The 17,085-nt window shown below is 41.3% G+C and overlaps 1 protein-coding gene across 1 annotated transcript in view; it reads left to right on the top strand.

Annotated features, from left to right (window-relative positions):
- LOC117378383 (tenascin-like) overlaps positions 1–16,822 on the top strand; it is a 64,505-nt gene extending 47,683 nt beyond the window's left edge. The window contains 11 exon segments of the mRNA XM_055225246.1: positions 1,325–1,447; positions 1,802–1,945; positions 3,248–3,367; positions 4,032–4,178; positions 7,337–7,470; positions 8,523–8,652; positions 9,700–9,851; positions 11,010–11,106; positions 14,818–14,973; positions 15,129–15,292; positions 15,575–16,822. Coding sequence (XP_055081221.1) covers positions 1,325–1,447; positions 1,802–1,945; positions 3,248–3,367; positions 4,032–4,178; positions 7,337–7,470; positions 8,523–8,652; positions 9,700–9,851; positions 11,010–11,106; positions 14,818–14,973; positions 15,129–15,292; positions 15,575–15,682 — 1,475 coding nt within the window. The 3' untranslated portion in view covers positions 15,683–16,822.
- Positions 16,823–17,085: the final 263 nt, after the last annotated feature.

Genomic DNA, 17,085 nt, shown 5'->3' with positions numbered 1-17,085 from the left:
TGTTACAGATGTATAGTCAGGTTATCACAGGAATTATTTACCGTAATTTACTGTAAAAAAAATAAAAATAAAATAAAATAATAATAATAATAAAAAAATGTAGGGCGCAGTATTTTAAGTATTTAGGGGGAAACACTATCATCCGTGCGATTTGTCTAAATGAGCTGATGTAATCGTTTCCTAATCCTCCATCTCACCTCAAGATCTGAGCTGCTCTTGAGAACTGTACATTCTACAGTTTCTCTCATTGGAAAATTGCGATGTCTATTTACCGTTGGCATAATTGTACAGTTTGTTTTCAGGGCTGAAGCATCATTCTTAACATTCATGAGTGTGTTTTGGTGCTGCAGGTCTCCGCTTCAGTATTCTGTTGTATAAAGCTGTATACAGTATATATGTGTGTGCATATATACACCACAGTACCATATACTTTACATGTTTCATCATCCATCAGTGTCCTGCCATCATTGTCTGTCCAAAATTGTGAAAATCGTCATATGTGTTTTGTGTTTTTACTCATCTGAAACATGTAGAAGGGCTTGACAATAACGTTTTATACTAGCAGATTGACTGCACCTGATGTGTAATGCTCAACATTTTCATATGGAAACAAACTTTAGTTTTGCTAAAACACAAAGAGAAATTACATTTAAAATAAACGACACATCAGTAGAATGAATTTATTATTTAAATGGAATAAATTATGTTTCTTTCTGTAGCCGTTAATTTGGCTGAGGTGATTAGTAGCTTGGTTGCTAATGAGTGTCAACAGAAAAAGAGGGGAACTTGCCGGTCTCGACTGCAGTGTACTAGCAAAGCATTCTGGGATTTGTAGTATTAGTGGTGCATGATAGTCCACATTTGATATGAGCTCACGTGTCAATTATAATTACACCGTGGGCCAGATTTGGCCCCTAGGCCTGAGTTTGACATATGTGATCTAGATCGGTTGAGTGTAAAATATACCAGACAGATATCAGATCAGTGAGAGGTCATTTAGGTTTAAATCAACTAGATTTCAAATTTCATATTGGATAATCACCTGTAGAACTAAAATATCAAATTATAACATAGACAACTTGACTGTCATGGCCAGTGTTTTTGTAAAGAAGAATAAATCAGCCTTACAGTTGTTACTAGTAAAAGCTATATTTGATGTGAACATGTTTACTTTGTATGTGAGGGCACAGTTCAGGTCAAGTTTATGAAATTTCAATTCAAAACCTCACATATTGGTTTGTTGGGTTATTGTCCAGCCCTTTCAAAGCATGTTCATTAGAGCTGTTTACAGTAATATATTGGTCAAAGATGTTTGTTTCCTCAGGTCCAGAGCCGCCCACAGACCTGATCTTCAATCATGTGACTGAAGACTCTGTCACCGTGTCCTGGACAAAACCCAAGTCCAAAGTCTCTGGGTTTAAACTGACATACACCCATGCAGAGGAGGGTAAGAGGAAACTATACAAGAGAAGGGGGGCAGAGGAGGAGAGGATTGAGAAGAGAGGAGCAGAGGATGCAGAGGAAGTGAGGAAGAGAGGAGCAGAGGAGGAGAGGAGCAGAGAAGAGGGTCAGAGAGAAGAACCAGCTAGAAGAGGGTAAGAGAAAACTAGAGGGTCAGATGGTGCACAGGATGCAGAGAAAAAGGACAGAGGAGGAATAGAGGAGCAGAGGATGCAGAGGAAAGGGCCAGAGAAGCAGAGGATGATGAGAAGAAGGTCAGACGATGCAGAGGAGAAGGTCAGAGGAGCAGAATAGAGGGTCAGAGGAGCAGAGGATTTACTGGCTTCTCTTGTTTCTCCAGGAGAGCCATTTTCTGTGTCTCTGGACCAGGGAAACTCCTCCATAGATCTAACTCGTCTCTCTCCTGGTTCCACGTATGAGGTCAGCATTCTGTCAGTACTCGGTCTAGACGAGAGTGACCCCATCTCCAGAACCTTCCAAACCTGTGAGTGACCTGAGTCCTTTTAGAAATGTGTTGTTCAACACAATTCAGTCATCAGTTAATGGTGACACAATGCACAGATGTTTCTAGATTGTCTGAAAACTCAAGAAAAGAATACAAACTGGATTTAAATAGCACATTTTCAGGAGCCTATGATCAGTACGAGTGTTCATGACATGGATTGTATGAAGAAAATTACTAAGTGAGTGTGACATCACCCATAGTGCTCAGCTCCACTCAGATTAAGCTAATCGATCAGTATCGTATCATAGTGAACAAAGAGCCAACCCAGGGCGAGGATGTTGAAGGTAACGCTTCTCGCCTGCACCGCTGGTTTAGTAGGAGCTAGAATGCTAGAATGCTAGAATGCTAGCTAGACTACACTGCCTGGCCAAAAAAAAGGTCGCCACCAAAAAAAAAAAAAAAAAAAAGGTCACACACTCTAATATTTAGTTGGACCACCTTTAGCTTTGATTACAGCACACATTCGCTGTGGCATTGTTTCAATAAGCTTCTACAATGTCACAAGATTTATTTCCATCCAGTGTTGTTTTAATTTTGTATCAAGATCTTGCATTGATGATGGTAGAGTCTGATTTTCAATAGGGTTATGATCTGGACTCTGTGGTGGACAATCCATGTGTGAAAATGATGTCTCATACTCCCTGAACCACTCTCTCACAATTTGAGCCCAATGAATCCTGGCATTGTCATATTGGAATCTTTGAGCACAGACTGTTGCTGAACCTAGACCTGACCTTCTGCAGCAACTCCAACCTATTTGGTCAGTTAAATCCAGGTGGCAATTTTTTTTAGCCAGGCTGTGTATGACTGTAATGTTATTTGAGAGGGACTGAGCTTCATACCCTGAGGAGATGTTGATGACATCAGCTGCAAAGTATCACATTGTACATTGATACATTGTAAAATCCCTATAGTTTAACCTGAGCTGGAGACAGGTCAGAATCTTCACCTGGAAGTTTCTGTTTAAGTGCCAGACTACAGACTTGTTTTCCTGGTTTATGGTTAATATCTCTGTAATCACTGTTTCCACATGAAACATAAACTGACACAACATTCAACACGTTTTCTATCAGTATAAATAAACAAAAGTGAAATGATTTTTTCCAATAGCTTCAGAAAGTGGTGCCGTCTATTAAATCATGACTTCACTGAACGTGAATACAACCTCAGTTAAGAGAATGGATGAGTTACTATTAATGTCCTACAGTGGCTCTAAAGCTGCTTGATGTAACGTTTCTGTATAAAGTAACATATTTAATGAACATAAACATGTTTGTGTAGTACCGGATCCTCCCACAGACCTCAGGGCAGTGAATGTCACAGACTATGGGGCTCTGCTGCTGTGGCGCCCTGCACTGGCTGCTGTGGAGAAGTATACCATCGTCTACGGATCTGGAACAGGTTAAGCAAGCATTTTCCTATTCTCGAGTAGAAACCATTGAATGCTGTATAGAGCTTTTTCTTTTTTTCTTTTTTTTTTACTTGTGGACCAGTTAAAGATCCCATATTACACAAAATTGACTTGTGAAATTTAAGCCATGTTATAATGTTGTTACCTCTTCAAAAACAGACCTGGAGTTGTGTTTTGTTTCATTCTTTATTATTAGTCTACATCTCCAAAGTTCAAAATGCTCTGTTCCACTTTGTGATGTTATGAAGTTGTAGTTTTCAAGTTCAACAGCTCCTTTAACCTTTAGTTCAACAGAGACTAGCAATTCCAGGACTGAAATACAAATGATCATAGTGAAGTTTAAAACACAGTAGGGCACTTCCTGTATTACCACATGACATCACAATGTAGAACAGAGTGTTTTTTTATTTGAGAGAAGAACTCAGCAGTGTTTGTGTGTTAAACCCAACTCCAGGTCTGTTTGTGATGAGGAAACATTATAAGATAGATCAGCAAACAGTGTAAAATGGGCCCTTTAACAATTTTGTTGTTTTGTTCTTTTTGGGTTTTTTTCTGAATTGTATTGAATGCATTGAACTAGTGGACCAGTTAATGTGCTCAGCGCTCGAGAAACACAAGAAAAACAGCTGAATGGACAGTCTGTGTTATGTGCAGACTCCAAGGTGAGAGTCATAGTCTCTGGGAACACAGCAGAGGAACAGCTGAATGGTCTGCAGCCCTCTACCACCTACACCGTCACCATCAGCAGTGAACTGGACAACCGAAAGAGCACGGATGCCACCACGAGCTTCACCACCACAGGTCAGGCGGATCATCCTCTACACTGCAGAAGAATTTACATTTAGTTTAACTGTCTTAGTCTTTCAGACCTTTAAACCATGTTGTAGTTGTTTTCCCTTCACTATTTACTCTCCGTAAGTTGTATTTGGAGTGATTCATGTTTGACTAATCTTTAATCGCATATTTTTAAGACACCATTTTGCTGATCAGCCCTTGTTTTCACCTCCACTAGCACGCACCCACTGTGACGTACATGGCCATTGTGACGTACATGCCCACTGTGACGTATGCATCCACTGTGACGTACACGCCTACTGGGATGTACACGTCCACTGTGACGTACATGCCCACTGTGACGTATGCATCCGCTGTGACGTACACACCTACTGGGATGTACACGTCCACTGTGACATACATGCCCACTGTAACGTATGCATCCACTGTGACATACACATTCACTGTGATGTACACACCCACTGTGGCACGTCCACTGTGACGTACTCGTCCATTGTGACATACGGGCTTCTTTCTCTTACTTAGGATTCGTCAGCGTAGCGTTGTCATTTTCTTACAAATAATAAAAATAAATAAAAAATCCACTGCTCTTGAGTGTGTCTAACGCAGAAGTCAGTCCATCCATCCATTTTCTTCCGCTTATCTGGGGCCGGGTCGCAGCGGCAGCAGTCTAAGCAGGGACTCCCAGACTTCCTGTCACCCCAGACACATTCTCCAGCTCCTCCGGTGGGACCCCAAGGCGTTCCCAGGCCAGCCAAGAGACATAGTCCCTCCAGCGTGTCCTGGGTCTTCCCCGGGGCCTCCTCCCGGTGGGACATGCCCAGAACACCCTCCATCCTCTCGACGTGTAGGAGCAGCAGCTCTACTCCGAGCTCCTCCCATGTGACCGAGCTCCTCACCCTATCCCTAAGGGTGCGCCCGGCCACCCTACGGAGGAAACCCATTTCGGCCGCTTGTATGCGCGATCTTGTCCTTTCGGTCATTACCCAGAGCTCATGACCATAGGTGAGGGTAGGAACGTAGATTGACCGGTAAATCGAGAGCTTTGCCTTTGGACTCAGCTCCTTCTTCACCACAACGGACCGATACAGCGACCGCATCACTGCAGACACTGCACCGATCCGCCTGTCAATCTCACACTCTATCCTTCCCTCACTCGTGAACAAGACCCCGAGATCCTTGAACTCCTCCACTTGAGGCAGAGACTCACCACCCACCTGGAGAGGGCAAACCACCTTTTTCCGGTCGAGAACCATGGCCTCGGATTTGGAGGAGCTAATTCTCATCCCAGCCGCTTCACACTCCGGTTTGCAGCCGGGTTTGCAGAAGTCAGTGGACTAGTTTATTTTATTAAGTCATATAAATCAATATTGCAATTTAAAATGTGCAACTTATAACATACATTTAATCATATAATATAAGTGTACAGCAGACACAAGCACAGCAGGTCTATTTTTAATTTCAGAAGTTTTGACAAGTCAAAGTTGCACCATGTATTTTTAGTGGACGCTTGGACATTGGCTCATCTTGATGGAGGTGTTATAGCCTTTCCTGTAAAATTCCACAGTATGGTATTAAAATGATCTGTCTTGCACTGTTGCCTAATAAAAAAAATACCTTGAGCAACATGGAATCTTACAGTGCGGCTCATTCACAGTGAGGACTTTGCATCATGACATAAGTTGCTTGTCTTCATGGAGATAGTTAAATGAAATGCCATACTATGGAATATTTCAGGCCAATCAATAACATCTCATTTTCATCAACCTCAACATTTCATTAACATTTTCGAGACAAACCATCTTGAAACCATCCAAACAACAGATATAGCATTAAAAAAAAAAAAAAAAAAAAATCTCTAGCAAAAGAAAAATTCAATTCTGTTACTGGACAAAAAAATTAGAGTGAACTCTGAAATGTTTTATAGTTATCAGCAGGAGTAGTAGGTTTGTAAGCTTTCTATTATACACTTGAAGTTCTCAATTAGAAAATTCAGGTGGGTCTAAGATGGACTATCGTTCTGAGGTAATGCTGAGTTAAAGTGGCTGCTCTGTGCCCTGGTTCCTCTGCAGTACCTTGGTAATCAACTCTAAGACATCTATGGTAAGTGTATTTGTATAGCACAGTTTGTACACAAAGTAATTCAAAGAGGACATTACAAGAGAAGAGGTAGAATAAAACCTGTTCAGTCACATGCAGCTAAACAGAACCATCTGAGCCTGGATTTAAGCATTGTCAAAGTAGAGGCCTGTCTGACATCTTAAGGAAAACACCAGCAGGAGGCTGGGATTAAACCAGGACTAAAGCAGGACTAAGCAGGACTAAAGCAGGACTAAAGCAGTACTAAACCAGGACTAAACCAGGACTAAAACAGGATTTAAGCAGGACTGAACCAGGACTAAGTCAGGAATAAAATAGGACAAAATCAGGACTAAACCTGGACTAAACTAGGACTAAAACAAGACAAAACCAGGCCTAAAACAGGACTAAACCAAGATTAAACCTAGACTAAAACAAGACTAAAGCAGGACTAAAACAGGACTAAAACAGGACTAAACCAGGACTAAAGCAGGACTAAAGCAGGACTAAACCAGGAGTAAAGCAGGACTAAAGCAGGACTAAACCAGGACTAAGCCAGGAATAAAATAGGAGAAAACAGGACTAAACCTGGACTAAAACAGGACTAAAACAGGACTAAACCAAGATTAAACCTAGACTAAAACAAGACTAAACCAGGACTAAAACAGGACTAAACCAGGACTAATCCAGGACTAAAACAGGACTAAACCAGATCTGAACCAGGACTGCATCAGGATTACAGCAGTGTGAGATGGTTCATGAGGCTCTAACATGTGGGAGATGTTCTTTGGTGCTGGTCCATGGAGAGACTTGTTCACAAGCAGAGCTGCTTTAAAGTCTGTTCTCTGAGACACAGGTTCATTCTATTCCAGTTTTATTACTGGTTTGAGGGTGGCTTGCCCATAGGTGTTTGAAAGATGTCTGTGTAATCCCTCAGTCATAAAGGTATGATCCATAGCAAGAAAAATGCAGTTGTGTCAACTGTTGCTATGGACCAAACCTGGACAACTGGGGATTACATAATCATCTGTGTGTAAATGGATAAATGGGTTTTGTCTCTGTTTGAATGAACTCTTCATTCTCAGCTTCAGGATCAGATGGAGCTGGAGACCTCAGAGCGACAAACGTGAAGCCCCGCACCACCACGCTGTCATGGAAACCACCATCAAGACCTGTAATTGGCTACAAACTGACCTATCAGACGGAAGGACAGAAAAAGGTGGGCATAAATGGTTTCATTAATGATTAGTGTTATTAATGAATACTTAAAGGGCCCATGTTATGCTGTTTGATCAGTTCAAACAGACCTGGAGTTGTGTTTTGTTTAATTTACACATGTTTAACACACAAACCCTGCATATTTAGGCTAAGTTCTTCTCTCAAATGGAAAACACTCTGTTCCACCTTGTGATGTCATGTGGTGATACATGAAGTGGTCTACTGTGTTTTTAAACTCCATACACCTTCACTAGAATCATTTAGATCATTTCAGCCCCAGAATTTCCAATTTCTGCTAAATAAAAGGTCAAAAGTTGCTGTTGAAGTTGAAAACTACCACTTCATGACATCACACTACAACAGAGCATTTTTGGAGATGTAGACTGACTAATAACGTTTCTTGTTGGAGGTCTGTCTGTCTATTTTCTTAATAAAAGTGGGCTCGCCTCTCATAGATTTGACCTGTAACTTGGCCTTGTGGTGTCACTTGTGGCCGACCCTCCCTTTGAAAAGTTACATAGTGCATCTTTAAATAATAGTTTGAGTTTGATTTAAATTTTAATACTTATTTTTCTTGATAACTGAATGAAAGAGTAACCATATTGTTACTGAAGTACAACTGCCACAGCTCAGTATAAAGAGCTCATTGTGAATTTATTTCATTTCAATTTATTTTATGTTACTGACACAACTCTTCAGACTTTTGCATTCCTTTATTCATTTCGTGTTTGCATGCGTACTTGAACTGGACAGCATCTGGACAGTTTTTAGATTCATTGCCCAAACAGTTCCACCCCTTCGCACCAGCATATGAAAAACACATTTGTTTAAGTGTAGTTCTAACAAAAGCCATTTAAAGTCCTGTTTCTTTCTGCTGCTTGCATTATTCACCATAAAAACATTTGGCAGACATATGGTAACAAATAATGTTTTCCTGTCTGTGTAGTTAATTATGTCTATAAAACAAATGCGTCTTTCAGTTTTAATAGTCTTGATTTCAGAAATAGTCCAGATTGATTTGTTTGTTTATGCTGTTGTGCTTGTTGTGCACAGGAGGTGTCTGTGGGAGCTACAGTGACACAGTTAAACCTGACACGGTTGTTCCCAGGGGCGGAATATTCTGTGGAGCTGGAGGCTCAGGGTGGAGGAGGAGGAGAGGTTCTGTACACAACATTCACCACCGGTAACTCCACATCACACAGAACACACCTCCGGTAACACCAGTTATGTGGCAAAATCATAGACTGTATGAATGGATCTAGCTAGCTTGCAAAGCCCCATGTTGTGAATAGGAAGTGAGCTTGGGTATGATTTGATTCCATTGGCTCTGGCTCCAATTCACTTTCTATTGAAAAACTGCACCGCCTCTCTTTGTAACTACTGCTTTCAGACTCATCATTCTGACCTTAGAAAACACAGTATTAACCGACTCTACATGACCCTGGGGTTTTTATTTTGGTATTTTCTCCTAAAATCAAGACATCACCATAGGGTGAGGATCTCAGTCACAAGGGAAGAGCTCGGACTAGACCTGCTCCTCCTACATGTCGAGAGGAGCCTGCTGAGGTGGCTTGGGCATCTGCTCAGGATGCCTCCTGGACGCCTCCCTAGGGTGGTGTTCTGGGCATGTCCCACAGGGAGGAGGCCTTGAGGAAGAACCAGGACATGCTGGAGGGACATACATATGAACATTAATAACAGATCAATCAGCTCCTTCTTTCCCTGAGGTCGCTCCCCCTGCCAAACCAGTGTCCAGAGAAGGAAGAGCCCCTGAGGCTGTTGTGGAATTTCTACAAGCAAAACAACTAAAGAATAAAATTAACTGAGAAGTTGTCTTGAATCAAAGAGTCTGATTTATTGAAGCAGTTGTGCCACAAAGACCTGCCCGTCCCTGACAGAGCAGCGTCTCACCCTGAGCTGTGTCAGTGTTAGTAGATACAATGTGTTTATACCACACAGATTAGAAATACATGAACCAGAAAATCAGCTTCAACCCGTTAAAAGCCAAAACACTAGGGACATAGGAGAAGCAGCCACTATAACTACCTCAGTTAGCTTCATTTGGCTGGAGCCGAACGTGGTGGGTGACAGCAGACTCCCCAAGTCCAGATACAGTGAAAAAAAAAAAAGTCCAACTTAACTGGTCCACCTCACATTTCCATAATTTTATCTTTCTTGTTTGGGAAATTTTAAAGTTACCTTTGTAAGTTTGGTTGTTTTGTCCTCTCAGGCTCCCTGCGGTTCCCCTTTCCCTCAGACTGCTCTCAGGAACAGTTGAATGGTCTCAGTGTCTCCGGCCTGGTGGACATTTTCCCTCTGGGGCGACAGGGGGCAGCACTGAGTGTGTGGTGTGACATGGAGACTGACGGAGGAGGGTGGACGGTAAAAGTGAAATTAATTCTGACTTTTGCTGAATCTGAGAAACAACCTGGTGTCCATGTGTAGTTAACTGAGCTGAGTTCATGATCCATCCTTTTGAAGCTTCTGTGGAATTATATTTCAACCTGATTGGACAAACCAAACCTCATTATCATAGTTACTTTTTAGCCAATCATGTCAATGACTCAAAGTCCTAGTTCTGAAGTACCAAACCTCACTACTACTCTTTTAGGAAAACAGGAAATAGTTTCTAGCTCAGTTTAATTACGGCAGGTACACATGTGTCTGCAAATGTGGCTCAGGGGAGTCAAAATTCTAGTTCCCCAGTCCAGCACCTTCAGATCTCAATTTCGAAAATAATGTCCAGAGGTCTCATTTATACAACTTGGAGCATGGAATTCTTTTTGAAACTGTGCCAACAAAGCACAAAATTCAACAAACTTTGAAGAGACATAATCCCTATTTTTTTATGTAAAGTTGTCTTTTTATAAATTACAATAGTGTGGAGAGCGAAGTACATAAAGTACATTCGTACACAAGCTTTATAAATGAGACCCCAGATGAATACCTGACACTTTTCCTACCTTGTCCTGTTCACAGTTTGTTTTTGTTTTTTTTGATGTCCAGTGTCCAGATTTTGAGTGTTGTTCCATGTGACCCTGCAGGTGTACAGCTGACATCTTTGTAACCCTTTAATTGTAATGTTCAGTGATAGTTTTTAGTGTTCTCTGTGTTGTGGGGCCCTGCAGGTGTACAGAGGAGGAGAGATGAATAACACTTTTGTCATAATAAATGATGCATGACCCTGCAGGTATCCAGGTGTCTTTTTAACCCTTTTGTTATAATGTTCAGTTACAGTTTTTGAGTGTTTTCTGTGTGGTGTAACCCTGCAGTTGAACAGTTGACATCTTTGTAATCCTTTGTTCAGTGTTTTAAGTCTTCTCCTGTGTGTTGTGACCTTACAAGTGTCCAGTCAGTGTCTTCTTTACCTTACAAGAGTCCAGTTTGTGTCTTTTTTACCATTTTGTTACGATGTTCTGTAATAATCTTTGTGCCTTCTCAGTGTGACCCCGCAAGTGTCCAGCTGACGTCTTTTTAACCCTTTTGTCACAATGCTCAGTGATAGTTTTTGAGTGTTCTGTGTGTGGTGTGACCTTACAGGTGTTTCAGAGGAGGAAAGATGGCTCCGTAGACTTCTTCAGGTCATGGAAAGAGTACGTCCAGGGCTTTGGAGACCCCAGCGGAGAGTTCTGGCTCGGTCAGTCACTTTTCACTTAAACTTTTTCTGCTGTCTTAATTCACAAACACAGAAATCAGGGAGGGTCCGATGTAGATGTTTGAAGCCAATAACTGATATTTGCCAATACTGATATTAAAATGTTAAAATCCATAAGAAGGCTCACACACTGATGTTAATTTATCATAAACTTTATAAATTAAAGACATACTTCTGTAAAAATACTATGTGTTGAATGATTCTGTAAATACAGTGGTCCCTCACGATATGACAGTTCACCTTTTGTGGTCTCGCTGTTTCGCAGATTTTTCCAGTGCAATTCTACACGCTTTTTTACAGCGTATGAGTGTGCATTGTGTTCTGCATTCTGATTGGCTAAGGGAGTGCAGATGTTCAATCGACACTACAGTAGAGTGGTGCCAGGACAAAGAGGAACTGTGAAATACACGAGAGTCACTATTAATTAATTAAACAAGAGAGAAATGTGATAAAATGTTAATGCCTGCTTGAGAAAAGGGTATACAGTGTGTGGTGAGGGGTTTTACAGCTTTAAAACAGATATAATAAGTATAAAAATAAACCTGACTACTTAGTGGATTTCACCTATTTCGGGTTATATTAGAATGTAACCGCTGCAATAAACGAGGGACCACTGTATACAGACATACTTTTAAGTTTAAGTCTCTTCTAATTCCATTTTTACTCATGAGTCTGTTTAAAAAGACGAAAAGACAATCTGACACAGGGGCACACTACTACCACCTCAGATACTACATACATCAAAGTACAAAAATGAACAACACAGCTTTTGCACAGTTTTTTTTTTTTTTTTTTTTTTTACAGAGACAGCCATTCATGAGTTTGGTGGGATAGTGCCTGTAGTAAATATTTATCATAGTTTCAGTTAAGTGGTAGGTTGAGGGAAAAAGCTAGAAGTAGCAGTGAGTTGTAAAACAGAATCCCTCGACTTATGTCATCAACACGGAAAACTCCGAGACAAGGAAGGCATTTTTCAGACAGTTTAAACTTTCACTTCACAAAATAAAGCTCTCGTCCTGTATTTTTGTTTGTTTAATAATTCAGTTTTTGTTTACATTATGGTTGCTAGGTGATAGTTATCGAATTACTTCTATTTACAGTATATCACATCTGCAGCCTGTGTCCAACCAGGAAGTAAAACGATAAACTTCCCCAGAATTCTTTTTTTTAATTTATTTTTCTCACACAATTATGTCTTCAATCAATTTCTAGACTATTGCTAAACTTTTAGATATTTATTGAGCTCTGGGTTACACCTCAGATAATATACCTCAGAGTGGATTCCTACTCCCCCATCTCCACAAACAGCTGTCAACGGTGTAAATATGGCTTTGAAGGGCCCATGTTACTCTGTTTAAAGGGCCCATGTTACTCTGTTTAAAGGCCCCATGTTACTCTGTTTAAAGGCCCCATGTTACTCTGTTTAAAGGCCCCATGTTACTCTGTTCAAAGGGCCCATGTTACGCTGATTAAAGGGCCCATATTACTCTGTTGAAAGGGCCCATATTACTCTGTTGAAAGGGCCCATATTACTCTGTTGAAAGGGCCCATATTACTCTGTTTAAAGGGCCCATGTTACTCTGTTTAAAGGGCTCATATTACTCTGTTTAAAGGGCCCGTGTTACTCTGTTTAAAGGGCCCGGAAATTGTCAATCTCTACTGAAAGGAGCTGTTAACTTGGAAACTACCACTTCATGACATCACAAGGTGGAACAAAGCATTTTGAGCTTTGGAGATGTGAATGAGACAAAACGCAACTTGAAGTATGTTTTTGATGAAGCAACAGCATTAGATCATGGTTTAAAGTTTGTTTTTTATGTAATATAGGACCTTTAAGCACAGTAGGGGATTTCCTCTGATTTCACAATTTTCTAACTTTTTATAAAAATGCGAGACAGCGTTCACGTCAGGACACTGAGCTTCACCTCCTCAGCTCCTGATGGCTTCTGGATTGTTTGGCTTCTGAAGTGGTTCCCTGTAGGACCTTAACATCTCACTCCTCTGAGACAGATCAAATATTTAGCTGAATCCTGGCAGTGGTTTTCATGTGTTTTGGTCAGCGTCCCGTCTAAACTGTTTAGCGGAGGAGAGAGCTTCAATGGCTCTATGTACTCTGTGTGTACTCTGTGTTATTTGTAGGGCAGGTAGTACTGTGTGTGTACTCTCTGTGTACTCTCTATGTACTTTGTGTGTACTCTGTGTGTACTCTGTGTGTACTCTATGTGTACTCTTTGTACTCTATGTGTACTCTGTGTGTACTCCGCATGTACTCTACATGTGCTTTGTGTGTACTCTGTGTGTACACTGTGTACTCTGTGTGTACTCTGTGTCTATTCTGTGTGTACTCTGTGTGTACTATGTGTGTAGTCTGTGTACTTTGTGTGTACTCTGTGCGTACTCTGTGTGTAGTCTGTGTGTACTCTGTATGTACTCTCAGTGTACTCTGTGTATACTCTGTGTGTACTCTGTGTACTTGTGTGCACTCTGTGTGTTCTCTGTGTGTATTCTTTGTAGTCTATGTGTACTCTGTGTGTACTCTATGTGTACTCTGTTTACTCTATTTGTACTCCGTGTACTCTGTGTGTACTTTGTGTACTCTGTGTGCACTCTGTGTGTACTCTGTGTGTACTCTATGAGTACTCTATGAGTACTCTGTGTACTTTTTGTGTACTCTGTGTGTACTCTGTGTACTTTGTGTGTACTCTGTGTGTACTCTATGAGCACTCTGTGTATTTTGTGTGTACTTTGTGTGTACTGTGTGTGTACTCTGTGTGTACTGTGTGTGTACTGTGTGTGTACTCTGTGTGTACTGTGTATGTACTGTGTGTGTACTGTGTGTGTACTGTGTGTGTACTCTGTACTCTCTGCTCAGGCTGTGGCCTCACCCTCACAGACAGCAGATGTTTTCAGAGGAATACTTGTGTGTTTATGTCACCTCTGTTGATTCAAAACAAAAAACAGGGGCATAAATATCATCTTTTCTTGTCCATTGATGTCCCATCTCTGGCACAGGAACATTTTTACACCAGATGCCCTTCCAGTTTTTCACCGCCACCTCCTGAACTTACACATGTGGTCAAATAGGCACAAGTAATTCACCAGCAAGAAGTAGACTGACGACTATGCATTTATTATTCATTTATTTTTTGCAATATCTTTGTTATATTTTCTTTCCAGTGGTTTGTAGTTTATTCCTAACTACAATCAGTCTCTGTTGTGTTTGAGTCCTTAAAGAAGCAGTACGTTAGTGGCACCCTAGTACGTTTTGTACTAGGGTGCCACATCTGGTGTGAAGGTGAACTGCAGCTGCAGTCTTGTGCTGTGTTGTGTTGTATTGTATTGTGTTGTGTTGTGCATGTTCACTGTGCACAGGGTTGTATGAACACAAACCAAACAACTCTCAAAGATGCACCTTCAGAAAAACTCAGCCTAAATGTGCAGGGTTTGTGTGTTAAACATGTGTGAATGAAACAAAACACAACTCCAGGTCTGTTTGTGATGAGTAAACATTATAACATAGATGAGAGAATAGAGTCATATGGGCCCTTTAACCAAACACAAAATAATATAGTAATATCAACAAATGTGAAAATGTATTAACACATGTCTGAAGAAACCTAATGTTTCTGTTTCAGCCTGAAGCTCTGTCAGCTCTTGGTATTTTGTTGTACAACTCTGGTCTTGTGTCCTCAGGTTTGGATGCTCTGCACACTCTGACCACCAGTGGCAGAATGACCCTGAGAGTGGACCTGAGGGACGGACACGACTTTGTGTTTGCCCAATACTCCATGTTTGAGGTGGCCAAGAAGAACTACCGCCTCACAGTGGCTGGATACAGCGGTACAGCAGGTATGAGGAGCTGTGCCACTCCCCAAACACCTCCCTCTGCCAGGACTCAATTTTCCCACTGTATTTATACAGCCACACCACAACATATGAGAGGGCATCTGACACACAGGGACATAGGAGCATGGGAGGGCATCTGACATGTCTTTGTTTCTTAGGTGATTCGATGTCATACCACAATAACCGCATCTTCTCGACCAAAGACCGGGACCCGGTGTCATTCATCACACGCTGCGCCATGTCGTACCGCGGCGGCTGGTGGTACAAGAACTGCCACGAAGCCAACCTCAACGGGCTGTACGGCATCAACTCCAAGCACCAGGTACTACTACTATTACTACACTACTACTACTACTACTACTATGAGTACTACTACTACTACAAGACTACTACTACAACAACAACAATTACTACTACTACTACTACTACAAATACTACTGCAACTCATACTACTGTAACTATGACATCAGCTCCAAACACCAGGTACTACTACCAATACAAATACAACTGCATTTATTACTACTGTAACTATGGCAGTAGCAACTATGGCACAGATGCTACTGCAACTGTGCCATATTTGCTAATTGAGGTTTTTCTTTGACAGGGAATAATCTGGACGTCATGGAAAGGCAAAGAGGCATCCATCCCGTTCACAGAGATGAAGATGAGGCCCACAGACTTTATCCCAAACAAAAACAACTACAGATATTAAAGAGCTTTAAAGAGCACAGAGTACACACATGCCCTCAACAGAAACACAGAGTACACACATGCCCTCAACAGAAACACAGAGTACACACGTGCCCTCAACAGAAACACAGAGTACACACGTGGCCTCAACAGAAACACAGAGTACACACGTGCCCTCAAAAGAAACACAGAGTACACATGTGCCCTCAACAGAAACAGAGTACACACGTGCCCTCAACAGAAACGCAGAGTACACACGTGCCCTCAACAGAAACACAGAGTACACACATGCCCTCATTAGAAACATGTCTGAACAGGTTTTGTGTGTCATCAAGCATGTTTCAGTAATCTAGAGATGTCTCCAGAACCCTATTCAAACCCTCCTTATGGTTAGCAGTACAAGCCTGTACAAGTCTCCACCCAAGCCTACGTCACCCATGCCCCCACACGACAATTCTCTATAAATATACAAAAACATGATACAAAACAATACACTACAACTTCACAAACCTGATGCCATGTGCAGTAGTCACCCCCTCTGAAGATGGGGTTACTTAATACATTGTTTGGGACTATATTTTCAGAACAATAGAAGGTAACTCAGTGATCTAAATACGTTATGTGTTAGCAGTTATTATCCCATAGAAGTAAAATACCTCCTCTTTAAACAACAACAAAACACACTTTTTAAATATACACACAAAATTATTCCTGCCTGAAGTCCAGACCACAGAGTTTTACTGACGGAGGATTGGCTGTAGATGTCTCCATCAAAAGCAGAAGCCGACTTCTGACTTCGGGTTTTGTTTTTGATCCATTTTGATCCATGTAACTTGTGATAGTTTACAGTATTTGTAAGGAATTGTTTTGACTGAAGACTTTGATTTCAACTGAATTAGTGTCTGCGCCCCCTGCTGGCAAAAGTGGGGACAGAAGCATGAGAGGGTTAATAATCATTAGAATCAATGAGAGAATCACACTTAAAACAAGTTTACTTCTATCCCAAAATAAGATCAGTTATTTTAACAGTTTAAACTCACAGCACTTAATCTCCAAACAGACAAACGTCATGTTGTTGTTTTGTTTTGTAAATACATTCAGCACTGTGAGGCTTGTATGATGTATTTGAACAAGTAAAACAATAAGCTAATAAAAATAACATTCAAATGAGACGGTCTGTGGCTTAATGACTACAGCTATAGAGGAACAGAGGAGAGGGTCAGAGGAGCAGAGGAGAGGGTCAGAGGAGCAGAGGAGAAGGTCAGAGGTGCAGAGGAGAGGGTCAGAAGAGAGAGTCAGAGGATCAGAGGAGAGGGTCAGAGGAACAGATAAGAGAGTCAGAGGAGAGGGTCAGAGGAGCAGAGGAGAGGGTCAGAGGAGCAGAGGGTCAGAGGAGAGGGTCAGAGGAGCAGAGGATATGGTCAG

Source organism: Periophthalmus magnuspinnatus, chromosome 11, assembly GCF_009829125.3.
Source record: "Periophthalmus magnuspinnatus isolate fPerMag1 chromosome 11, fPerMag1.2.pri, whole genome shotgun sequence".
Taxonomy (NCBI): Eukaryota; Metazoa; Chordata; class Actinopteri; order Gobiiformes; family Gobiidae; genus Periophthalmus; species Periophthalmus magnuspinnatus.
Note: the sequence above shows the minus strand (reverse complement) of the source record. Positions and strands in the feature narration are given on the sequence as shown.